Source organism: Mus caroli, chromosome 7 (genome assembly GCF_900094665.2).
Source record: "Mus caroli chromosome 7, CAROLI_EIJ_v1.1, whole genome shotgun sequence".
Taxonomy (NCBI): domain Eukaryota; kingdom Metazoa; phylum Chordata; class Mammalia; order Rodentia; family Muridae; genus Mus; species Mus caroli.
The window spans coordinates 139071389-139097318 of record NC_034576.1 but is presented as its reverse complement, the minus strand read 5'-3'; the positions used below and the strand labels follow the sequence as shown (position 1 = coordinate 139097318).

At 47.3% G+C, this 25930-nt stretch overlaps 1 protein-coding gene across 4 annotated transcripts in view; it reads right to left on the bottom strand.

The window, feature by feature from the left end:
- Mgmt (O-6-methylguanine-DNA methyltransferase) overlaps window positions 1–25930 on the bottom strand; it is a 232663-nt gene that overhangs the window by 176683 nt on the left and 30050 nt on the right. Inside the window, exon 2 of one of the 4 annotated variants that reach the window (XM_029480220.1) lies at window positions 14882–14984. The exons of the other annotated variants lie outside the window; for them this stretch is intronic. Coding sequence (XP_029336080.1) covers window positions 14882–14887 — 6 coding nt within the window. The 5' untranslated portion in view covers window positions 14888–14984. The remainder of the gene's footprint in view (window positions 1–14881; window positions 14985–25930) is intronic. 4 annotated transcript variants of the gene reach the window in all.

Sequence of the window (25930 nt, the reverse complement as noted above, 5' to 3'; positions counted from 1 at the left end):
AAAAAAAAAAAACAAAAAAAAAAACACAAAAAAAGAAAAGAAAAAGAAAAGAAATGCATCACAGAAAATGAAGGGTGAGACTGGCCCAGTGGGGACACAGAGCACCCAAATCAGCAGAAAGTGGAAATGAAGGACGCCATGGAGAGCCTGCAAAGTTGATTTCAATGGAAACTGCAAATGCCAAAGAGCACACTGCGTATGTCTGTACTCCCTTAGGCTCCTCTTCCTTCTCTGACTCTAGGAAAGAAAGAACACTCATTCCCTTCCTATCCACCAGTGACTCCCAGAATCCCTCCTGGGGCCCCACACACCACGGACAAACATGGCACCTGTGGCCACAGGCTTAGAGCAGGGTGGCTGTCTCTGCCTTTCGGCCTACAATGACCTCTAACTACCTTGCCTAGACATCATCCTTCCAGAAGATGCTCCCTTGCATGGGTTATCACAGAATGTATTAGGACCCAACCATCTCTTAGAACTCCCTCCCAGGTCATCCCCTCATGCACCTGAGCTTCTCAAAGCCTGGATCCTGGTATCTTTAGCTCCTTAGCATCATTTCATCTGGGCACCACTTAGAGTGGGTGGCACAGTCCCATTCCATCAGGGCACCACTTTAGTGAGTGACACAGTCCTCACCTGGGATCATATAGAGTATGCAGGACAAGTCAACTGCTAATTACTTCCCTGAGTGCCGTGCACACGCACGAATGTGTGAATTGTCAGAACATAGTGACAACCACCCTTATTCACCTACAGTCTACAGCTGCTTTTCTTTTGCTGACAAGTTTGACAGAGACAGGGTGGCCTCCAAGACCAACCAAATGTATCCTCTGTGCCCCAAACAAGAGGTATGCTGACCCCCCCCCCAGGCCCACATACCACACTGCAGCACCCCCCAGTCTACAGGCTGCCCCCCTTTGCATCTTCTCCTGTCTGACTACCACTAGGTCTCCGTCTGTGCTGCTCCATGCTGCCTGGGATGTCCTGTGCTCTCATGCTCCTGTGCCCTGTGATTTTCTGTGTCACCCACAGACTTCTAGAACCATCCATTGTTTCCTTCTCCTCTCCCCTTCAGCCTGGCATGGACCAATGCTTCCCAAGCCTTAGCATCATACCCCAAAGCTTTCCTGCATAGCACCTCACTTCCTACATACACAGGCAAGAATTTGAAAGGGGTCCCCTCCAGGGCCTCAGGGTATGAGCCGCTAGGAGATCTCAGCCTCGGGCCACTTGTCACAGTTTACAAAGGCTCCTCTGTCCATATCCTATTTCTTCAAATTCTACTTTTGGAACAGCTCGCAGACTGCAGGGGAAATACCAAACTCTCAGGGCCCTGACTCCAAGCACAGGCTGATGGCTGATGAAACAAGCTATCCTGGACACGAGAACTCAGGCGTGCCTTCTTGGAGGCATTCAGCTTGTGTAATCAATATCCCCATCAAACCAAAACACACGGGGTCCAAATAACTGGATGCAAAACTGGAGACACCCAGAGGTGTACAATCCTGATGGTCAGATCCTGGATGCCATGGTGGCTCCACCTGCCCAATGTTTTATAAACCTGTCTATGTCTGGGTATGTGCACATGAGTGCGGTGCTCATGGAAGCCAAAAGAACGTGTGAGGTCCCCTTGAGCTAGAGCAACAGGTGCTTGTGAGCCACTAGGGTGGATGCTAGAACCAGAACTAGAGTCCACTGGAAGAGCTGCAAATGCTTCTAGCCACTGAGCCACTTCTCCAGCCCCCAACAGCCCACTTGTTTGAATGTTTGCTGACAGCAGAGGCCACAGGAAACCTGTATGTACTCCACCCTGCAGTTCTCTGAGGATATCAGTCCTAGGCACAGTATCTAGGTTGAGTCACCTACCCGGGGTATCCCTGTGGCCAGTTCCAGGACCCAGTTGGGATTATGACTCTCCACTTGGCAGCAGAACCCAGAGTGTGGCTCCTGTACCTACATTCCCGACATCATCACTGTGGCATCCACCAAAGCCACAAGAGGGGCTGACATTAATTGGTGGCAGAAAAAGAATCGATTTTCCACGGCTATTTGGAGACCTCTGAAAAATGAAGTGAATTCTTTTCATCTCCCTTTAACATGAAGGGCGTTTAAATAACAATGTTCTGAATTAAGCAGCTGGCGCCAGAGGCCAGTTCCCACCAAGGTACTGAAAGCCAGAGACCCACAGGCAGTAGCTCCCTTCCTTCTCAGCCTGACTTCACCAGCCCTTTGCACTGCACCTTTCCCTAAGTGCTTCCATGTGATTCTCAGAGTCCCCGGGCCTGCCAGCAGCCAGGGGATAGGAAGTGGGTGCCCGACTGCTGTGACAGGGAAGACAAGGAAAGGGACAGACCTCAGGGCCTGCCAAAGCAAATGGGGAGCACAGAGGCCCTGTGAGGCCTCCCAGGCAGCCAGGGACTGGGAAGGAAGCAGCAGAAGCAGCAGTGGTCCCCAACTCTCATGTCCACCCCAGCAAGAGGCATGGGGAACCCCACAAAAGAGCAAACCATGTATCATGTCAACCCAATCCTAAGACTGACCCTGGGAAGCTGGGAGAGAATGAGATTCGCTGCCCAAGTGTGAAAGCCCAGAAGGACCCCAACAAGGGGGAGGCCCACCCACAGTGCCCACCAGACCAGGAGCCTCCCAGGGGAGTTGTGAGTTGTCACAGTCAACAGAAGTCAATCTCTATGTGTCAAGCAGCCCCATGACACAGTGGGACTACAAAGTCAGGATCATGGGCTAAGCACTCTCGATCTTCTACTTAGTTACTCATGTAGAAGAGGCATTTCTGTACCAAGCACAAGGAAAGTGGAAAAAAGAAATCACCTTTTTTTTTTTTTTAAAGACAGAATATTTCTGTAGCCATGGCTGTCCTGGAACTTACTGTATAGAAGAGGCTGGCCTTGAACTCATAGAGATCCACCTGCCTCTGCCTCCCAAGATGTGTGCCACTACACATAGCTGGAAAATCACATTTTTAATGGTAAAATAGCAGACTTCCTTTAGGTAGCCTCAGACCTAATTCCTAGATGCCTTAGGTCAACTCTCTCTGCTTAGCCCATCACCTTCAAAAATGATGGGGACCGAGGCCTCCAGCACATCTGGCTGTCCTGTCTGGATGCAATGGAAGAGGATGACTTTAACCCTGCAGAGACTTGATGTGCCAGGGTGGGTTTAAAGGGTGGCCTGTCCTATCCAAGGAGAAGGACTCTGTGAAGGGGGGTGGGAGGGGAGAACAGCATTTGGGATGTAAAATAAATTAGTGAATTAACTTAAAAATAATGATATCCAGTACACATAATGAAACTGGTGGGGTTCAGTTTCTATAACCCATTTTAAAACTTAAAAAACAAAAACAATAAACTAGAAATTAAACAAGGAGAAAAATGATGGGGGAAGTTCTTTTCTCAGGCCCTGTGTGTTTAAGTGATTTCCTGAAACCAGGAGCTGAAATCCACAGTGAAGCAAGCAGTCACCATCACTAAACAAAACATGCACCTGCTGTTCTGGCAGCTGATGGCCCAATCTACATAGGCAAAGAGGATGCCAGGTTACAAAAACCAGTGAGACTCAGACCTCCAGCAAGAAGCTCAGAATGCAGCAGGGGAGCTCCTTATTTAAAGGCTTCTGAGTGACAAGCTGCTAGTACCCTTCTCCCTGAGCCTCCCCAGGTCAGTGTGACAGGGGCCTCAGGCCTAGGCAGTGAGGCACAACCTACCAAGGACATTCTACAGCACCCCCAGATGTCATGTAGGGAGAGCAGCCTAGCCTAAGCCAGCCAGGTGCCCCTCCTGCCAGTACTCTGGGCTCTGAAGCCACCAGCCAGCAAGGCTATGGGACTGAGTTCCTCAAAAACATTAGACCTCAAGAAAGAAAAAGGACCCGGAAACCTCTGTTTTGAACCTTGATGATGCTAGGCTTCCCTACAGCAGACCTGGAAGGATGACTGACTGCCAACCACATTTTAGCTTTTAAAACTCCCGCTGATCCGTCCTTGCTACACTCCAGGCTCAAAGGGTGTGCCAGCTTCAGCAGGATGCCCACCTGTACGTCTCCTCACCTAGCAGGTCCTGGAAGACACCTGGGCAGGGGGAGATGGCTGTTTCTACTCTCTCCAACGCGCAAGTGGGTCTGAGGGTGGTAAAGAGTCCTGCCGCAGACACTCCACCCTAACTGTAGCCCTCAGCACCGCGGAGCCCAGACACTCCTGGTTTCAAGATGCTATCTGGAATCCTGCTCAGCAAGTCCTCCTCAACTTCTCATGGTCCTCCCAAGCCAGCAGGGCTGCAGTGCTTTACAACAAATGTCCCCTTCCCTGGAGTAAAAGAACAAATCAGAAGGAAGAAATCCACCGCCTGACAACTCGGGATAGAATCAGACTCCACACGAGAAGGCATCCAAACCGTCAGAGACCTGAGAAGCCTGGCCTCCCCAGGCACCCGGCCAGGACAAGCATGAAGATCCACAAAGGAACTCGGGAACAGCTTGCACAAAGCCCAAGACACCCAAATCCCAAAGCATTCCTGCATCTCATCTTAACACTCTGAGTTTCCGTTCTGATCAAGAATGGCTCATTTTCAGTTTGCTGTGAAAATGAAAAAATAAAAAATAAAATAAAACCAACCTAGGTTTCCTTCATTTTAAATTACTCCTCCTAGAGTCTGCTATGCTCACACACACACACACACACACACACACACACACACACACGATAACATGAAGCCTCTCGTGGGAAGGACAGGAGGTTCCCTGACTGGTTGGTCTGCTGGGATTGTGTTGCACCCAGGGTCACCCCCGTGTGGCCGTACATCTCTTGCTGCCAACAGCACATTCCTTGTGGGCTGGAAAACTTCTAGCACTTCAGGTCCCACTAACGATAGAGCTACGTGTGACAGGCTGTCAGGAGGAAAAGGGGTGGCAGGCTTGCGCTCAACGTGAAGTGTCAGCTCTTACAGTTGCCATGACTCGGAAAGCTTCAGCTCAAATGTGTCACAGCACACAGTTCCCATCCTACAGTGCTTTGCCAGCCAGGAAGCTAATGACTGCTTAGGAGACACAGAGGGGAGGGGGGCGAGTGAGGTCTGAAGGAGACATGACCTTTCCCAATTAGGAAGATATGAAAGCTGGGGAGTCCTGTCCCACACAGGGGGAAGAGCCTCTGCCTCCTCATCACTGGGGAATCTTGAATGAGCTGTGGCATGGAGGACACATGCTGGACAACAGCAAGGCTGGTTAAAACCAGCCATGTCCAGGAGAGCCCTTGTAGATGCAGTCACATATTGTGACCTGCCTGGCTGCATCTATGTGTGCACGTAGGGTTCTATGAACAACATGGGGCTCTGAGTCAGGTCACTCACCACTGGAGTCAGCTAGAACTGGGGACCCACTACAATGCATAGCTCATGCTCAATAAGCAAACCCATTGGCATAGGCGCCCGGGAACAGTTTTCATAGCAGGTATCCACCACAGCCTTCACTGGTCAATCTCCAGCAATATGCCAAGATGGCAGATTCCTGCCATGCATAGGAGCACACCTTGGGGGAGCCTTGCGGATACTTTCTGCTGCCTGATGGGGGGGGGGGTACTAGAAGTCACGTGGCAACCTTTCTCTTCCTTTTGCAGCTTCTGCTAGATGCCCACTACCCAGGACTCCTAGATTCTATAAAACCAGTAAGTACTTGAAGGCCATGAAGGGCTGACCAAACTTGGTATATTGTCTGGAGCCATACCTCAAGGGCCCTGCCCTCTTCCACTGTGTTTAGATGATTCTTGTGCCACTTAGCCATGCCTTCCCTAGACTCTAGGCAAGGACCTCTCCCACACAACCTAGGAATATCCAGGATAAATGGCCCCATTGGTATTAAGTCCAATGACCTCAGTCCAGCACACAGGGCCTGCCCGTGTCTGAGCAGCCCAAGCCACTAGCTAGCTCCTCTCACTCTCTCCAACCCACCAAAACCAACTACCACTCAGGTCACAGAGCCCAGTGGCAGGCTTCTCTTATATTCAGACCCCAGTTATCAAAAATGGCTCCCCATGAGGCAATTCCTATCCTTCTCTCCCTCCCACTAATGGTGGGTGAATTCCATGCTAACCATCAACAAAATCACTAACCCTCCCCAACTTCCTCCATTCCTGGTGGGAAGATCTGATGTTCCCTGATGCAAAGCCACTGCAGGTCACCCTTGTCCCCAGTACATGAGCCAGGAGAATTAGAATTACGTCCCCTTGCCCTTAAAAACTAAGTTCTCAATGGCTCTAGAGCAAAGGATACTGGGGGTAGAACCTGCAATAATTTATGACTTGGGATCCTAAATGGAAGAGACTGATTTCTAGACATGCTCAGTGGCTATGACCATACTAGGCCTTGACAGGCCCACCTCACTCTTTGAGGGACAGCCACCACCCTGCCCTAAGTCCACCCTGCTTCAGAAATACACTCACTGCCAAGCGATTAACCCAAGGCTCCAGTCACACAGCCAGGGATTTTATGTTCTAAATTAGTTACATTATACCCAGAGCCTATCAGTGGTTTGATAACTTGAACATATAATTCCATACCTTTTGCTCTTTAAACAATAATTCAGTCTAAGCCTGCCACCGAAGCCAAGATTTCCACACTGAAAGTGCACTTTGTGTTTGATTAAACACTAATAAATGCAAGAATAAAACCCCAGTCTTTTATCTTACAGTAAATTCTTCAAAGACCATACACTCTAACAATTAATTTCTTCTCTAGAGAAAGAGACAGGTCCTTCCTCTCTCAGACAGCTTCACAGTCTAAAAATCTTAATTACAACCGTTAAATGCAATTTATTATAGTTCAGGGTTTACAGAAAAATGACATCATAGCATGGGTTCTTGGGTTCCTGAAGTGACCCGTCAGTCATCAGGCCTCTGGCGAGGGACTCTGGACAATCCTTGGTGGACAGAAAGAAACACCATGGTCCTTCTCACAGCTGAGAAACCTGTGCACAGAGTGTTAACTCTCACCAAAGTATGAGTCACCGCCATGCAAACACATCTATATACAAAGAGATACATATAAAACCCTCAGCATTTTTCTATGTGCATTTAATATTTTAAAATTTACAAAGCATTTTCAGATTTCTTGCAAAAAATAGAATGTATTTGAGGGAAAGTGTGTCAGGGAAAAGAGGTACACATCACAGGACAAAAAAAAATATTGGGTTTCCACCATCACAGAATACGGACCCAGATCATGGACACTGGGCTCATGATCACATGCAACTTACACATTCCTGACACTCACAGGGGCACTCCATGTGGCCTGTCACAAACCCACCCACAGCCATCAAGAGTGTCCTTCTAAGATCACAAGAGGTTAGATATCTCCCCAAACCACAGGCAATAAATATGTGTTCCAGAACCACACATCAGCTCCAGCTGTCTCAGGGTCTCATTCTCTCTACAGGCGACAAAGACATAATCCATCCTGTTTGAAGGCTGGAAAACTCAAAGGAAGATTTCATTCAATGAACAGACCTCAGCTGTATACAAAATGCATTTACCTAGAGTAACAGTAGACAGCTGGACATGGACAGAAACAAGACTAAGCCAGGCCTCAGGTTTTGAGCTCAGAATGGCCTCTTGGATCACCTTGAGCATATGTAATGCATGTCCTCATGTAACAGGGGTACTGTATGGACCAAAGAGGGGAGAATGAAAAGGCTTCCAGAAGCCTTCCTCGTGGACTAACCAATCATCAGAAAGTAATTAATTACACATGGTTTCATCAAAGGTCAGCTTGAGCCATGGGAAGGGTAAACTGAGATAGAACAATTTCGAAAGCAGCCAAATGGGCACAGGTAAGCACCAACAGTGAGGTGGCAGGTCAGGAACAAGTAGCAAGACAAAGAGTGGACACCCCAGAGAGGGCACAACCAAGCAAACTCTGGAGAGACTATAGAAGGCGGGAAACCGGCTCTTCAGGATGCTTAGGCACACCCAGGCTTGTAATGACAAATGACACACATTCTGCATTTCTGGACAAAAGCTAAGGGAGCCATCTTGCCAATAAAGTAATACCAACCAGTATGGAAAACACACACCAAGTTTGAAGTCTGCCTCTCAGTATCTAACAGCCTCCCAGAGTGCAGCAGAGACACATCCCAGCTGAGTTCCCATATGAGTCACCCCAAAACTCCCTAGGTGACACTGCCTATGAACTCAGCGAAGAGGGCCCCTCCCTCCTGCAGCCACACAACGGTGTTCCCTTCCTGATGCTCACATCTGGAGTATGCATAGCCTCAGATCTGAGCACTTACTTAACAGACCCTCCTTTCTCTCCTCCAAAATCCCATCAGCCATTCCCTCTTGGGGAAGCCCGTCTATATTTCTAATGCCAACATTCACCAACGGATACTCAATTTGAATGTTTTTAAACTCTCAAAGGTCCCCGTGTGTCTCTGGTGGCTTGTTTCGTTTTCTGCTGAGTGCGTGAAGTGTTTAGTGACATCTCAGATGACCAGTGAACTTCTGGGTGAGCTTCCAAAACAAAATGATGACTGACAACTCAGGTTACATCTTCAGTCTCACTGTGAGGATGTGAAATGGGGAAAGGATGCTGGACTGTTTCTATGCACCGAACTTTTGATCAAAATTAATGTAATAGAAGCTGAATGCTGTAGTAGTTACTTTTCTCAGAAGCAACTTAAGAGAAGCTTATTCTGGCTCTCTGTTCGAGAGAGCCAACAGCGCATAGGAGGCGTGGAGGTGGGGCTTGTAGGTGGGGTGGCAGGGGGCACATGAAAGCCATAGCTAAACCTCGGGTGGCCTTCTCCAGGAGCCATCCATCTTGGTTTTTGAAACAAGGGCTGTTGCTGGCCTGGAATTTTCCATGCTAGGTTGGCTGCCCAGCAATCCTCAGAGATGCAGCTGTCTCACCTCCACAGCACTGATGATATAAACATGCCACGGGTTCAAAGTCAGTGATCATACTGCATAGACAGCACAATTGAGACTGGGTCTTTCCCCTGTCCCCGTCCTGCTCATTTTCCTTACTATGGATCTCTAAGAAGTACAGACACTCAAATGCCTGTAGGGAATTCAGTCCTCTAGACTTGGAAGTCGACCTAGCAGCCTAGTGTCTGTTGCTGTGGGGTGATCTGCCAGGCACGGGCCCACCCGTGCACTCTGTACTTTGACCCTGTGTGCTCACACCACTCACTGGACAGCTCCTGGTGACCATGTTTAAAGAGTCACAATCTTGTGTTTTGGTTTTTCAAGACAGATTTTCTTTCACACAGAGTAGCCCTGACTGTCCTAGAACTCACTCTGTAGATCAGACTAGCCTCAAACTCACAGAAATCTGCCTGCCTCTGTCTCCTGAGCACTGGAATTAAAGACAGGCAGCACCACTGCCCAGCAAAAAGAACAGCAGCCTTAACCACAACCAGCATCTGCAGCCTGCTGTTGCTGCAAGGATGTGCATATTCTATCCAGGGGATGGGCACAACGATCTCAGACTCAACTGATTTTCCCATAAGTGAGCCAGCTTCAGGACTCCCCTACACAAGGTGTTACACCGGATCCATGTCTAGGAGATCTAGAAGCTTGACCTAGAGGAAGAAGCACAGATCTACAGCCAGCTGTAAACTCCCTCCTACTTAGTAAAAATCGAGTCTGCAATACAGAGTGGTCACAGTCATGACAGGGGCTTTAGCACCTAGGGAAGGAACAGCTTTGAACCATACACCTGTCCTGCACATGTGTTCCCAAAGAGGATCTCACGGGCAGTTCTGCCAACAAGTCTGCTACTGGATGCTATGCAGCCTATCTTCCTGAATCCCCTCTGCAATCCTGTCCTGAACTGTCCTTTTTGTCCCTCAGCTATGACAGGAAGTCAAAAGACAGAGAAGAACCGATCCCAGTCCTTTCTCAGGCTTTGTTAGATTGCTTAAGCACAAGTCAGAGTCGAGAGCTGACCAGACCCAGGAGAGTCTGTGCATCTAGCTCCCTTTGAGTAGGATGGACCAACTGTCTGTGTCCTCTAAAAAAAATATCCCAAGGAATGAGGCTCATAATCTACAAGACTCCTTCTTGGCTTCTGGAGGGAGGCAGGCCAGGATCAAGCCCAGGATCAAAGATCTGCAAACTTGGGGACAAAAGAAGGCCCATTTTCCATTCTTGCCCTTTCTCACCGTGCCCTCACATGTGAAAAGAAGATCTTCTTTCGGGACTCTTTCATCCGTGCACTAACCCCATTCCTGAGGGCAACAGTTTGTGACCCATCACCTCCCAAAGACCCCACATCAAATCTGTCACCTTAGCTGCTCACTTTAAACATCTGAACCCGGGGAGACTCTGACACTCAGACTGACAGACACGCTGTCAGCAAACAGGATGGAGCTATCAGGTTAGATGAGGAGGAATTTTAGGGCTTTAAATGAAAAAAAAATGTTTACCATAGAAAAATCACTATCTTATCTAAAGTTATTTGATTGAGTTATTTGCTATTTATGTGAGAAAGGTATACATAAACCCTACATCCGGACATAGAATCTCCGCAGTAATAAAAACAGAGACCAACCTGTAACTGATTTATTGGCAAATGACACAATGACTAAAGTATTGTGCAAATATTTTTTCTTGGAAATAGGGATTATTATAAAATTATCTGTAAGCTCTACCCTGGCTTGGCTCACATAATTGAGTAATGCAATTATCTCTCCCTCACACTAACCTATCCTCGCTACCATGAAGGAAACCTCAATAGTATATTTTAAAAACTAACAAAAATGTACAACTTTGAGGCATTATGGCAAAATCCAACAATATCTCTATCTCTATGAAGATAAAAATCCATTCTTCAGACAAGATTCATCAACAGGAAACCTCACAGACTTGCAGTGCTAATTCTAAAGATAACTTGAATGAGAAGAATCCAAACTTCAGTGGTAGAAGAGTTTGTAGCTGCCTGCTTCTTTAGACCACTACACTGCCTTCCCCACAACTGTTCAGGGGGATCTGGCACATCAGCTGCAGCAGCAGGACACAAAGACACAGGGAAGGCAAAACAAGCTTTCCACCTTATCTGGGGGAAGAGAAGAAAAGTCCACGTGATTGATATTCAGCAGGCTGGCACTTACAGTCATTTGAGGATGACTTTACAAAGTGGAGGCTCTCCAGCCCCCATCATCTCCACACACTGAACCGGATACCTTAGAGAAATAGCGACTGAAGGTTCTGTCCCCAGTGCCCTGTAGGGGACCCCTGACCTCCCAGAGTCCCAGTGTCTTCCGGGAGATACCTGTCCTCAGAGATCCCAAACAGCCTCCCGGGACGACTGCCCTCACAGACCCCCACCTCCAACTGTACTCTACTGGAGGAGGGACTATGCCCTCACAGAGCACCCACTCCAGTGATGAAGTTGGGGGTTCATCCACCTACCCTGTCCAAGAGAGTTCCATGGTAACTGGTGCTAAGCATCATGTCCACTAGATAGAACTTCCTAGACATGTCTGCAGCATTGAAATAGGAAATACAAATTTTATTATGATAAAAATCAGCATATGGACACACACACACACACCATGTTAAACATCTGTACATACACTAATTCAGGAGTATTAAATAAACTCAGCACATACGGTCATCACCTCTGTCCATGTCCCAAACTTGTTCATCATCTCCAGAAGATGCCATATTTCCTTGATACAACCGGCAACCCCTAGCCCTGGGAATCACCATTCCAATTCTCTAACTTTGCATGCCCTGGGAGCCTCATGTAATAGAACTCATAGCAAACACATGCCTTTCATGTCTGGCTTTTTCAGTGAGCAGGATATCTCCCAGGTTGGCCCATGCTGTAATGTCTGATCCTAATATTTAAGGCAGAAGACCATCCCCTCATATAGACATGGCACACTTGGGTTAGCTACCAAGGAGGAGTGGGTGCTTTTGCCTCTAGCTGATGTGGATAGAACTGTTAGGAATGGATACTTGTTGGATGATGCACTTCTTTCAGTTCTGTCAGCCATACTTCCCAAATCTCACTCTTCCACCCATTCTCACCCAACCACATCTAGAAGTTTCCCTAAGAACTACCCACCAGCCTGTGCTTTTCATAAGCCACAGAGCTCTGAAGGGCATCTGCATGCACCATCTCACAGGTTTTCTGTGCCCGGACACAGCCCTGCCACATGACACCGCCTCAGCTCAGTGGATGCACTTCCTCCATGCACCCACAGACCCAAAGCCAGCACAACCTGATCCTGCTCCTGAGTGTAGGCAAAGGAAGGAGGCTCAGAAGGAGATTCCCTGCCACACCGTGCATCTCCCCACACACCAGGTCCAGTGCACTCCCTGAGATGTGTGTTGTGCAGAGTGGGAGAGAAACAGGATACGCTGACATCACTCTGCAGGATTTCAGGGGAAGACTGGCTCCACCCTAACCAACCTGGAACTAAAAGAGCTAGCTACCATGATGGTGCCCTGCTTTCTCCTTTGATTAAAAGAAAACGTCAACAGACACACTACAGGAGGGCAAGGCGACATTAATGTGCCAGGAAAACAAAAAGAGAGGCCAATGGAGCGAGGGAGAGCCAGAGCCGAGGTGCGCTGTGCGCAGGAGTGTGGGCAGATGCAATTTTGAGCACAGTCTCTGGGGGCAGACACTGCCATGAATGTCATGTGAACAACGGCAGCACATTGTGGGAACGCAATAAAAATTAAACCATCAAGAGAGGGAACTTTATCCCACAGCTTAAAGAATATCTATTCCAGACACTTTTGCGTAGCAGTAATAAACATCTCATACAGGAAAGAAAAAAATTTCCAACACAACAAGAAAAAAAACAAAAACCCGAAGCCTTGTAAAGCCAAATGCCAGACAAGAACTCGTGGCTTCACACACGTGAACTTGCACAACTGCCTCAGTCTCTAACCTCTAAGACCCGCTCTTTGGAAATAATTGCCCAACTGGTTTTATTTTAGCGATTATTCGTTCACGTAAGTAGGGAGGCTCCAGATTCTATCTTCATGACAGAAACGCACTGAGAAGCTGCTACCATTCATCCCGATACACGTGACCTTCCCCTCTGAGAGCCCCAAACCTGATCCTCATCTCCCACCAGCAGTGTTTTGTCTGAAGGCCACCTGATAGGCACTGATGTCCTTCTGGTGTTCTGTCCCCTCCCCTTCTCCACCTGCCAGCCTATACTCACTTCCCCTTGGACCCAACCACTACACAGTAGCCTACACTTATCACATAGTCTAGTCCACCTTCTGCTGCTGTGATAAACACCAAGACCAGAAGCAACTTGGGGCATGAAAAGTTTATTTGGCTTACTTTCAGGTCAAAGTCCATCAACCAAGGGAAGTCAGGGCAGGAACTGAAACAGAAAGGAATTCTCTGGCTTGCTCAGCTTGCTTTCTCACACAGCCCAGGCTCACCTACCCAGGGATAGCACGGCAGACTGAGTCCTTCCACATCAATAACCAAACAAGACAATTCTTCAAGTGTAGCCCCCACCCCACCCCCTACCCCCGCTCAAGTGATTCTAAGTAAGGGAAATTTGTTATCTAAACCCAACTATCATACCATGCACAGATCTGCTGCTGCAGCTGCTCTGCCGTTTCTGAAAGAGGACACAGCTGTGAGAGTCACTTGGAAGATTCTTCAGTATTAGTTATTTCCCCGTTGCTGTGAGAAAATACTTGACAGGGGCAGCTTAAGGAAGGGCATGTTTATTTTGGCTCACAGTTTGAAGGTAGCATAGTCAGTCACGGTAGCGAATTATGTAGGTAAGAACTTGGCACACCAGGTCATATTGTATTCACAGACAGGACACTCACCTCTCTTTATTCAGTCTGGGACTTCACCCCATAAGGAAGATGCCACCCATACATAGGCTGCCACCTTAATCAATCTAGTCTGGAAAAAATCTCTCTCACACACATACCCAGCAGTATGTCCCCCAGATGGTTCTAGATCCTGTCTACTTGACGGTCTATACTAACATCACATCTTCTTCACTGAAAATCTGGGACCCAACCCTGTGGCATTTTGCCAGGAGAATCTATTACCACCTACAGCTCTGGTGCAGACAGGATCAGAATAAAAACTAGACATCCCACCTAGGAGAAGGCCATCTGAGTGAGAGAAGACTCCTAGAAAACAAATAGTTCTAGAAGGCACTCCAACCCTGCAAAGGACTTAATATCCCACCCCAAATCTAGCGACCTAGTAAATGTCTCATCTCAATTCAAACCCTGAAACACAGTAAGAATATAAAGAAGAGCTTTAGACTTGTTTCCTGGTTCCTCACATTTGACAGATAAAACATATTGAAAGCAGATCCACATTTATTGGGGACTGAAAGGTTTCTCCATCTCGCAGGAAACTAATACAATCAAAACCCTGGCAAACACAGCCGTGCGTAAGGAAGTCCAGTGTGAGGCTGGACAGTAAAAAGCTGCACAGAAACCATTTGTCATTTTGGCCCACTCACCAGAGGCTCTGCGAGCCTGCTTCCAACAGCTCGGGTCATAAATCCCCATTCTAGGCCCACTCACAGGACTCTCTTCCCCTGGTACCAGAACACAAGACTTTCCTGTTACTGAAAAACTCGAAAGTTTCATGTGCATGCCCACATCCTCGGCTCAACAGGACCCTCCCCTCCTACTTCAGACAACAAAACAGGGTCTTTCTTTTCTTTTCTTCTTTCCTTTCCCTTTCTTTCTCTCTTCCTCCCTCCCTCCCCCCCCCCCACTCCCCTCTCTTGCTCTGATCCTGGCCTCAGGCTCAGTAACCAACTTCAGAGTGGTCTGGGATAGCTATATTCCATGCGGCCAAGAACCTGACTAAAAACACTGTGGCCCAGCCACAAAACAAGACCCAAAGTTTCTAGTTACCTTCATCCACAGGCATGATGCCTGACTTCACACTGACTGGAGAGGAAAAGTTTAAATCGACACTGGCTTGATGGGAAACAAAACCAATTATGATGCCCTCTGCCTGTAAGAAATTAAACCACGTAGTAATGGATGAGAACAAATATGGCTGCCTGCCTGATAACCATGTTCATAGCTCTATGCTAACCAAGACCCAGCTCACCTGTCCTCACTGGCCCTTACCCCCATTTCCACACAAACTCTTTCCCCTCCCCATGTCTTCCCTCCCCCCCAACCCCCAACTCCATGTCCTCACTGGCCCTTTCCCCATCTCTTCATAGGTTCCTCCCCCATGCCCTCCCTGCCCCCCCTCCATGTCCTCACCGGCCCTTTCCCCATCTCTTCATAGGTTCCTCCCCATCTCCATGCCCTCTCTGCCCCCCACTCCATGTCCTCACTGGCTCTTTCCCCATCTCCTCATAGGTTCTTCCCCCACTCCATGTCCTCACTGGCTCTTTTCATCTTTTTCCCTCAAGTATCTTCCCGGGCTGTCTTGCCTAACCCTCATAGTTTCACCTAGTTCTCCCCTAGGACCACAATATTTAGAATACATGTTTTAGAGAGAGTATAGAGGCTTGGGGATTCAAAACAGCAGAGCCAAGGTTACATGGCCACGGAATAGCAGAAAGGAGAATGGAGCCCTACTCAGGACCTTGTGGGAGGATGCCCATGGCACATGCTGAGATGGCTTTGGTAGTTACCATCTTACCTACTACTGAATTGCTCAAGAAATCTGTTTCAAGAAGATTACCCGGGAAAACTAGATATCCAAATTCCAAGACCAACAACCATGGGGGGAGGGGGGGGCAGTAGTTCAACAGTGATTCGAGTTTAAAAGCGGGTGGATAAGAGAAAAGAGCGAGCACAAAGCAAACCAGGGACCACACAGTTCTGCAAGGACTCACGGAGACAGAGCAAGAGCAACAGGCAGGGCTGGCTAGGGCCTGGCAGCAAGTCTAAAGCAGCCAGAGGGCCAATCAAGAGAGCAAAGGGCCACGTGCCACTTCAGTAATCCGCAGAAGCTCTGAGACCCCATGGATGATTATTAACCCTGACCTGAGTAGCGACAAAGGATTGAGAGGCGGAATTTTCAGTAAAGCCACAAGACTGCAAACCTCCTTTGCTGGGGAACAAGGGGCAGAAGAAGGATGAATCAAAGATGGTCCCAGAAAAATCCTTCCCTAGAGGGTGAGATGCAGCTGATAAGGCAGGACAGGCAAGGAGACAGAGGTGGGAATGGGGCAGGGGGACAATGGGCCTTGAACATGTACGGAACGAATGGTCTCAATTGTAGCTTGCTGACATCTGGGCCCAGATGATTTTTCTGCTCAAGCTGAGGGGTGAGGGAAGTTGTCTTATGCATAGCTGGTGTTTACTGGCATCCTGGCCTCAACCCACCGAATGTCAAAAGCAATCCCTCAAACAGTATAGCTAAACCATCCCCAGTGAGAACAAACCCAGCCCATCTGGGAACCATTAGTCTCCTGAAGAGACTCTGCCAACGGAGACATCAGGAACGAAGGCCCAACAATGAGGTGGGTGGATTTCGCTAAGCCTTCTGGGCGTTTCATGAAACCCAACAGGGTTGGGTGCTCAGAGACACACTGAAACAAGCAGCTAGCTTGGAATAGTCACATTTCTTGCTATTCTTATAAAAAAGTGAATGGTTATCCAAATACAATGTTCAGTATAATAAATGAACCAGAAACACTCAGGAAGCAAGATACCATGAGCAAGAACAAGCGAACACGAACAGTGCAGACCCAGAGACCTGGTGTTTGGGTTCATCAGCTATAGACAAAGAGTAACACTGAACAAACTCTAAAGAAGCAGGGCTGGAGGTGAGCTCAGAGGTAGAGTACTGGCTTAGAACGCAGAGAACCCTCAGGCAGCGTTCGGTTGACCTCTGGGCCCCTCTGTGGGCAGCTGCAATGGCTGCCAGCTCATCACAGGAGCACATAGAGAGCAAATGTCTGACCTGACCTCAGCATGGCTGGCGTGGCAGCTCCAGAGGCCTCAGCATGGGGGACTCTCTAAAGACTGTGAGCTACTGGCATGTGACTGATAAGAGCATGTTCTGAAATATGGGAGAGTCTGTATCTTGATGGTTACCTTGAGTTTCTTGTTATTTTGTTGCTGCTGCTGCTTTCTGTTTGCTTATTTTGTTTTGATTTTTTTAATACAAGGTCTCACTATGCAGCCCTGGCTGTCCTGGAACTCACTATGCAGACCAGGTTGACCTGAAACTTACTATGTAGACCAGGCTGTCCTGGAACTCACTATGTAGACCAGGCTGGCTTGGAACTCTCTATGTAGACCAGGCTGGCCTCCAACTCACAGAGATCCACCTGCCTCTGCCCCCTGAGTGGGATCAAGGGTGTGAACCACCACTAAACTGCGATGGCACGCGCCTTGTTACTTTTTAATGCCTGCAACACATTCTACTCTCTAGTCAACCAGAACCCCAAGCATAGCTCCACCTAAAAACACAGTCAGGTTTGGCTTGCTTGGCTTCATTGCTTTGATTCACAAGGTTTTCCAAGAAAGAAGCCATGTCTGTGAGTTGGTGACTGTCCCATTACTATGATAAAAAAAAAAAAAAACAGCATGACTAGGGTAACTTAAACAAGAAAAAAGTTATTCTGGCTTCTGGCTCCAGTGGGCTAAGGGTCCATCATGGTGTGAGGCATAGCACAAGTGGCAGGCATGATAACAGGCACAGAGAGCTGAGCGCTCACATTTTTCAGGCATAGAAAGCAGAGTGCATACTGGAGATGGCTAGAGGCTTTTAATCTCAAACCCTGACCAGTATATAGGGATATAATGCACCTCCTAAGGCTCCCTAAACAGAGCAACCAACTGAGGACCAAGTGTTCAAATACCCAAGCTTACGGGAACTGCTGGCCGAGCTCTCCAGCTCTGGGATCGCTGTGACCACTCTCCTTTCCTTCTTTGAAGTTTCTCACTAAGCAGCACATGGATTTCATTGTCAGGGGTGTGAAGTGAAGGCCATAAAACACAGCATTATAAAAATATGTATTGCAAACTGGAGTGAATGAATTATTAAATTAAAAAAAAAGAAGAAGAAGGACTCGAAGTCAGGGGACAGGGAGATGGGGCAAATCTCAGAAGAGTGAAGGAAGGGAACTGAAGACAGAAGAGATCAAAATGCATTGCATTAAATTAACAGAGTTAATAAAAATATTCTTCAGGCTGGACACTGTGTCAGATGCCCTTAATTCCAGCACTTGGAAGGCACAGGTAGGTGGATCTCTGTGAGTTTAAGACCATTCTATTCTATATAGCAAGCTCAGAGCCAGCCAGAGCCACATAGTAAGACCTTGCCTCAAAAGAAAAAAAAAACTAAAATATTTTTAAATAAACAATACAAAATAATTAAAAAGGAATAGTGGGTTATACCACCGAAAGCCATCTGTCTACAACAAGCAATTCTCTAGCTTACATCCAGAGACAGAAAACAAAACACATTTCCAAAAGTCTTCCTTAAAACTTTTTTTTATTAACTATAATGTTAGCCTTTGATGTCTAAGTAAGTTAATTTCAAAAAAAAGGGAGGGTTGGGGCTGGGGATAGGAAGGTCCATTACATTCAAACCAGGAACACTGCTAACAGAAGAAAATGAAACGCCCAAGCCCACTTATCCATCCCAATTCCACAACTGCTTCTATTTTTTTTGTATTAGGAAGACTGAAGCCCAGAGCTTCTAAATGAAAGGTAGCGCAACCAGACACAACACAATAAAAGGTATTAAAATCCTCAAAACCCTCAAAATGCATCACTGCTGCCAATTATAAGAATCACTTCAACTTAATTTCCAAAGCACACTCACCCTCTGCAGAAAGCCCCTTTTTATATTTCAAAGAATATTACATTAAGGCGCTAACTCACCTTCCAGCCATAATATCACTCTCTCTTATTGCTACACCGCATTGCGTAGATACCTCTCATCCAGAAGGCACGCTAATTCCGGTTAATTTTATTGTATTTTGCTGCTATCTCACATTCGTGTGCAATTACCTTTATCATTTTATTGCCCGGACAGAAAGTAATCAGAACAATTATTTGGAGATGGAGGTTTATAAATTCTAAATCACAGCTGCTGGCACCTCTGATAAAGCGGCAGCTTTATCTCGGGAAGTGGCAGGGCCATCAGATAAAGCATCCATCAGTCAAGAGCGGCCAACCCCCAAGTGCATTGCAGAATATCACACGCGCTTCCGGAGAGACTTTCCTGCCTCATCCATCATTCCTCATAATACTAAAATAGCTATACACCTGAAAAACAGAAGCCAGAGGATAATAAAAGAAAAAAGGAAAAAAAGGGGGGAATGTGGGTGAAACCATTAGCTGCTCCCCTGGTTAGAATGTAATACAGGGACTATAAACTGGCCGGTGCACATAAACACCATTCCCTGTAACTCTAAATACCTGTATTCAAATTCTTCACCTCTGCTCTAAATACAAATAAAATGTGAAGGAGAGTCACAAAAAGCAAAAAGGCATCTCTAAACGGCATGCATGTTCTGTCCTCTGTGGACTGGCTGTTCTTCAACTCAGCTGTCACTCTGACGTCCACTGCACAACACCCAGAGTAACTACAGCCTGACATCCAGGTCTCTAGGTATTGTTTCACCCTAAAGGTATTGCTAGAAAAATACTGAATTCCATTTAGGAAACAAGAGTAAAGGGGGAAAGGTCAATGCTCACCTGCATGATTCATCGTAAGTTCAAGGTTAGCCTGGGCTAGTTAGTAAATTCCAAACCAGACAGCTACACAGCAGAACCTTCTCAAAACACAGTGACAACATAAAACAAAAAGAGAAATGGTTGAATCCCCATGTGTGTTTCCCTCAAGGTTAATTATGCAACAGGGACTGGCCCTCTCGGTCACCCATCTTTCCCTAGGACCTCAATGGCAGATTCCCTTAGGAAGAAGGAATGACAATCCGGGCTTTGGGCACATACTCTTCACACCCTGCAGTGACTCACTTTTATACGGCAAGATGAAATAACTGTGCAACCAGTGTTTCTTTTTCTGTCTCCTCTGAACCCACAGGCAGGCACCGGTGTGCCACTGGGCCATGTGAGGTTGGGGACATGTTGTGCACCATGCTTGTTCTTGGTCTAGGCTGGTCCAGCTTTCTGTGTACTATTTTATCGGACCCCTCACATCTCACCTGATCCAGATCAGAGACTCTGCAGGAACACAAGCAGAGCGGTCAAGGACTTATCTAAGAACACAGCACAGAACAGCAAATGAGTGCCCAAGGCCAAACCAACACACACCATGGCCTGGACTTTGCTTAGCACTCCATTCCAGGCTGAGTAGAAGGGAGAGTAACAGTGCCAACGCAAAGCTGCCGGGGCTCTGTGTTAACTTCCAGAGCAAGCCCTTTGTGCCCTGTGTGTCTTTGAATCGCAGACTAAGCTCCATGTCATCACATGACAAAAGGGTAGGAGAGAGACTGGAATCAGATCCCATGGCAAAGGCAGCCTGAGAAGACGGGTGAGCGCTTCCTTCCTGACGGTGGTGCTGGGAAGCTCCACGTCACTCTCCGGCTGAACACTGTGGGTGTGGAGTAGTGAGGAAGGACTTTGCAACAGCACATCATCACTTGCTAGCTGTGAGTCACAGAAGAGCCCTGACTGCTCACTAACCGAAAACACGAGAACCAATGGAAAGGGAAGGACCCAGGGAGTGGGGAACAAAGAATGCCAAGAGTCAGATAAAGCAGAGCAGGCACAATGGAAACGGAGCTGACACACCGACTCAATAAAGAGGTCACAGATCTCATAACGCTGTAAAGTTCTAGGAGGGCATACCTACAAGGCACCCAAGACCAGGATGCCCCGACCCTCCAGTTCCGAAAGGCATAAAAAGATATGTTCTCACTTTGAAAGTAATTAGTAACAGCCACAGTTCCTATAAGACAACTGCCTGGAAGCTTACAAGCCAGCTAGCCCCATGCCAGAGTAGCACTGGAAAAGATGGTGCCAGCTTGGAGCCAAGTAGGAAAGGAAGCAATAGCTAAAAACCATCCTCTGACCTCCACACATGCACCATGGCATGGCATGAGCATGACTCCCACAGGAGCATGAGCGTGTGCACACACACACACACACACACACACAGACACACACAGAGATCACAACATTTTTAAAATGCTAAAGCTGGAGTCCTTACCCTTTTTCCAGGCCCAAGAGTTGTAATATTGGCCCATTCTTAAAAGGTTTGTGCCAAAAAAGAGGGCAAGAAAAATGAAGCCATGCTTCAGAAAGAATGAATTAGGGAATACCTAACCTATTAATATACAATAAGTGAATTTTCAGGACAATTAACTCCAAATTATTTTTCAACTGTTTCCAGAAGCGAGATCTAGTCATTTCACGAGTGTTCCCAGTGATGCGCACTATCCAGCGGATGATGAGTGGTAGGAACTGTGTGTTAGTCTTCTGCAGCCAGCAAACTTAGCCAAGGTAAACCCTCAGAGAGCCCCAGTACGCAGGGAAAGCTTCCACCTGCTACACACTGACCCGGCCACACCACATTTGAAAACGCCTCGCCGTGAATGCCAAGTGGCACAGACATAAGCACAGAGTTTCTGACAACTAAGGGACAGGCAGGTCTTTGGAGAGGTTCACGGTCATCTAATGCATTTTCAATATTTCCATTTCTGACAAAGAGAACAAAGAATCCATTGAGTCCTGGGTGGTGAAAAGGCACACATTAGAGGGGATTAAAGGGAAACCAAACAACTGAAGAGAAAAGCCCGAACTCAGAGAATGCAATGGACAGTAATGATTAGTTTCCCAAGTAAAATAACACAGGACTTTGGACACCCTGTTTTCATCTTTTGCACGCAGTATGTGTTTGCGTAGATACGGGAGAGAGCAGCTTGCCAGCAGGTACATCTACTTAGAAACACGTTGTGGAGTTTATAGTTTACAACAAAAGGATTTTGTTTGCTACTTAGTTTAATCTAAATGTCAACAGAGGCTTCTTGGAGACTGAAGTCTTTCCACTCACAGAGCCCAGGAAATGCTCTCTTTCAAAGGCAGCTGTATCTGCAAGGCGACCTGTCCTGTCACCAGCGAGCAGAAGGCCATGATTGGCTCACGGTTGGACAGAAGCTGCTGCTGTCCACGTAAACATACTGAGGGCCATCGGCACCAGGCTTCCGGCTGGCAGAAGGATCGACAAACAGGACGGGCATTACAACGGGAGGCCCTGCGATGAAGCTGTGATGGTGATCAGGAGTGCAGAGGTCAGATGCAGAAACACAGACGGCTATGTGTACACGCACCGGTCAGGGAGCGTGCAAACTTCTGTGCACTGAGGAAGGCTTGGAGCACAAGTGTGTCGGCAGCAACCAACACACCTCTTCATTCGGGTCTTCACTTCTGTACTGGCTGGTTTTGTGTGTCAACTTGACACAGCTGGAGTTATCACAGAGAAAGGAGCTTCAGTTGAGGAAATGCCTCCATGAGATCCAACTGTAAGGCATTTTCTCAATTAGTGATCAAGGGGGAAAGGCCCCTTGTGGGTGGGACCATCTCTGGGCTGGTAGTCTTGGTTCTATAAGAGAGCAGGCTGAGCAAGCCAGGGGAGGCAAGCCAGTAAAGAACATCCCTCCATGGCCTCTGTATGAGCTCCTGCTCCCTGACCTGTCTGAGTTCCAGTCCTGACTTCCTTTGGTGATGAACAGCAGCATGGAAGTGTAAGCCAAATAAACCCTTTCCTCCCCAACTTGCTTCTTGGTCATGATGTTTGTGCAGGAATAGAAACCCTGACTAAGACAACTTCCAAATGGCGTTCTCTACCCAAAGGAGCCAAGCACAGGAATAGAGAAATGAAGGTAGAGTATGCAGTGGTACCCAGGTCAGCTGCCGTAAGTAAATGTCCAGGACTCATACCAGGTAAATGGTTTGTTAAATAAGTAGAAGAAGACAGTGTGGCCTTCCTTTAGAATATCTCCAGTGAGGAACCGAAGAGGGGGAGGAAGAAATAGAAGCACTTCTTATAGCAGCAACTGCTGCAGGAAGGAGGTGTCATGGTGGCCAAGATAACTGGGTGAACTCCTGGGGGAAACTAAGATGGTCTCAAAATGTCTCCCCAAAAGACACTAATTAAGAAGCAAGGTGGAACAATGACTTAATAATTGAAGGGGAAAAGTAGAGGGCTTCAGCTATGCCTCAGTGTGGTAAAGTGCTTGCTAGACAAGCCTAAGGACCTGGGTTTGGATCCCCAACACCTCTGTAAGAGCGAGGTATGGTGGCTTGAAACTGGAAGTCCTGTGCTAGGGGACAGAGACAGGCAGATTCCAAGGCCTTCCCGGTGAATCAGTCTAGGTAGAACAGTAAATTCCAGGTTCATCAAGAGACACTGTCGTCATTGTCATCATCATCATCATGTAGAGAGGGATAGAAGACTGGGGGTTGGAGAGATGACTCAGTGGTTGAAAGCACTGACTGCTCTTCCAAAGGTCCTGAGTTCCAATCCCAGCAACCACATGGTGGCTCACAACCATCCGTAATGAGATCTGATGCCCCCTTCTGAGATGTCTGAAGACAGCTACAGTGTACTTACATAAAATAAAGAAATCTTTAAAAGAAGAAGAGGAGGAGAAGAGGAGGATGACGACTATGACCACGACGGTGATGATGACGATGACGACGACAACTCCTGATATAAACTACTGACCTCATGTACATACACAGGCAGATGTATCTGCAAGCACACGTACACACACATGCATATACAACGCACACCAACACATACATACACAGGCAGATGTATCTGCAAGCACACGTACACACACATGCATATACAACGCACACCAACACATACATACACAGGCACACTCACTCTCACACATATGAAAGTCTGATTGGAGAATTTTGTTGTTTTGGTTTGGTTTGTCTTTGAGACAGGGTCTCGTGTACCCCTGGGTGCTCTGAAACTTACTATGTAGAACAAGTTGGCTTTTAACCCATGGAGACCGACCTCTTTCTCCCATCACTACCTAACCTAACCCACATTTTTAAAGCAGAGAAGCACGTAAGGTTTCTGCCCACCTAAGGCTTCAAGGTGACCAGTAGCAGGAAGCAGCTGTTAGACACATGCATTTGGTGAGGGGCACCCCAGAGTGTACTGTAAGCAAGCTGCACGTCTACACCCAAGCTGCAAACTCTGTCCAATCAGGATACACTAGTAACCTTAGTGACAGTCGAGCCAAAAACAACAACCCACTAGAGCTCTTCCGATGGTCCGGGTTGAGGGAAAAGGGGAACCTGTACATGCCAGGCATCTCAGCTCCTTCGGCATGCTAAGACATATACCTCAGACACAGATGGTTGATAAACAACAGAAAGTCACTCAAAGTCCAAGAGCACACTTGGAGAGGGGATATCTGGCAAAAACTCACATCCTCGCTTGTGGCTGTCACATACTCACCGAGTCCTCACACAGTTCAGGGAGTAGCCATCTCGCCTGAGTCCACTTTATTAGCACTACTCACTCCATTGGCCCTCTACCCTCATTTCTAATCATCAGCCTTCCATACCCTCATCATCTTTCCAATGGCCCTGCCTTCCGATGCCAGGACTCTGGGAAAGGAGGGGAAACTGTCATAGGTGAGAAAACAAAACAGTCACCATAGCAGTTACTGTTCAGGCCACCTACTGTGCTAATCCTGAGGGGAAATGACTAGAAACCTAAAGTAAAGATTTTCTGCACCTCAGGCACAATTTGCCTGAAAGCCCCCAACTATCTTGAGATAAAAAAGAAAGAGAGAAAGTGAGAGCAGATAAAGGAAAAAGAATCCATTGTCATCCATGCATGCTGCATCTGCTCTGACCCCCAAGACTGGCTGTGTAGAAGCAGGAAGGGGAACAGGCAACAGATAAAGAAAATGCCCAGCGCGTCTCATCTCATGGAGGATGGAGCTGGGGAATCAACTCTCAGAAAGAGCCACGGAGGCCGTGGGATGCAGAAACGTCACCCTGCATATTGCTTCTGAAACAGGTTGTGTAGAGATGGGGGTGTGGGCTGTGGCTGGGAAATAAAAAGGTTAAACAGATCATAAATTAAGATTAGTGTCAGCTGGCCAGCAGCTTTAGATCTCATTATAAATTAGACCAAGAAACGCAGCCCCCCATTACCTTCAGAAACCAATCCCATTATCTGCTCCACAGCACCCACCCCAAAAGGCTTCTCACGAGAAAAAAAAATTAAAGAGAAAAAAATATACAGCAAGACCCCTTTTACAGCTTAATTATTAAGAGAAAAAGGTAAAGCTTACATATATTTAGAAGAGCTCTCAGTGTTACCTATAGTCTCTCTCTGGATTTTTCCCAGAAACACCCAGGCCAGGCCTGGCTTGTCCCTCCAGCTTCATCAGATAGTGTCCCTCTGGACAAGCTTAGGAACAGAACTTGAGGAGATTCTGTCTCAGCTGTGCCAACCCTGGCAGGTTCCGGGTCGGGGCATGGATAGCAGATGGGAATCCTGAGCAGAGACAGCCGCCAGTATTTTATTTAGACATTTTTATAAGGAAGCCAGAGGTTGCAAGCTCCGCGAGGATAGCTACACAAATTCTGATTTTACTAAAATGTTATGTCCCTGGAGTCTAGGTATTAATCTTGTTATGAAAGTAGTCCTCCTCTTGCTGGCCATTCATTAAACTTTCATAAATTTTAAAATGTACTTATTTTTATTGGATCCTATGGAAAAGGCAAACAGAGAGTGCAGGGCATGGAGGCAGGAGGCCAATCAGCTTTGGAGAGGCAGACCGCAAGGACATGGGCTTATAACAAAAACATTCCTAGTGTTGGGACTCCCTTAAATGCTCCTGAAGTAGCTTTCAGGATGTAGTGGTGCTTGGTCTCAGACTCTATTCTGTTTAATTTTTAGAATGAGGGCAACGTGAGATATGTTCTTCTAGCTAGGTTGCCTTGTTTGGTCTCAGTGGGAGAGGATGAGCCTAGACC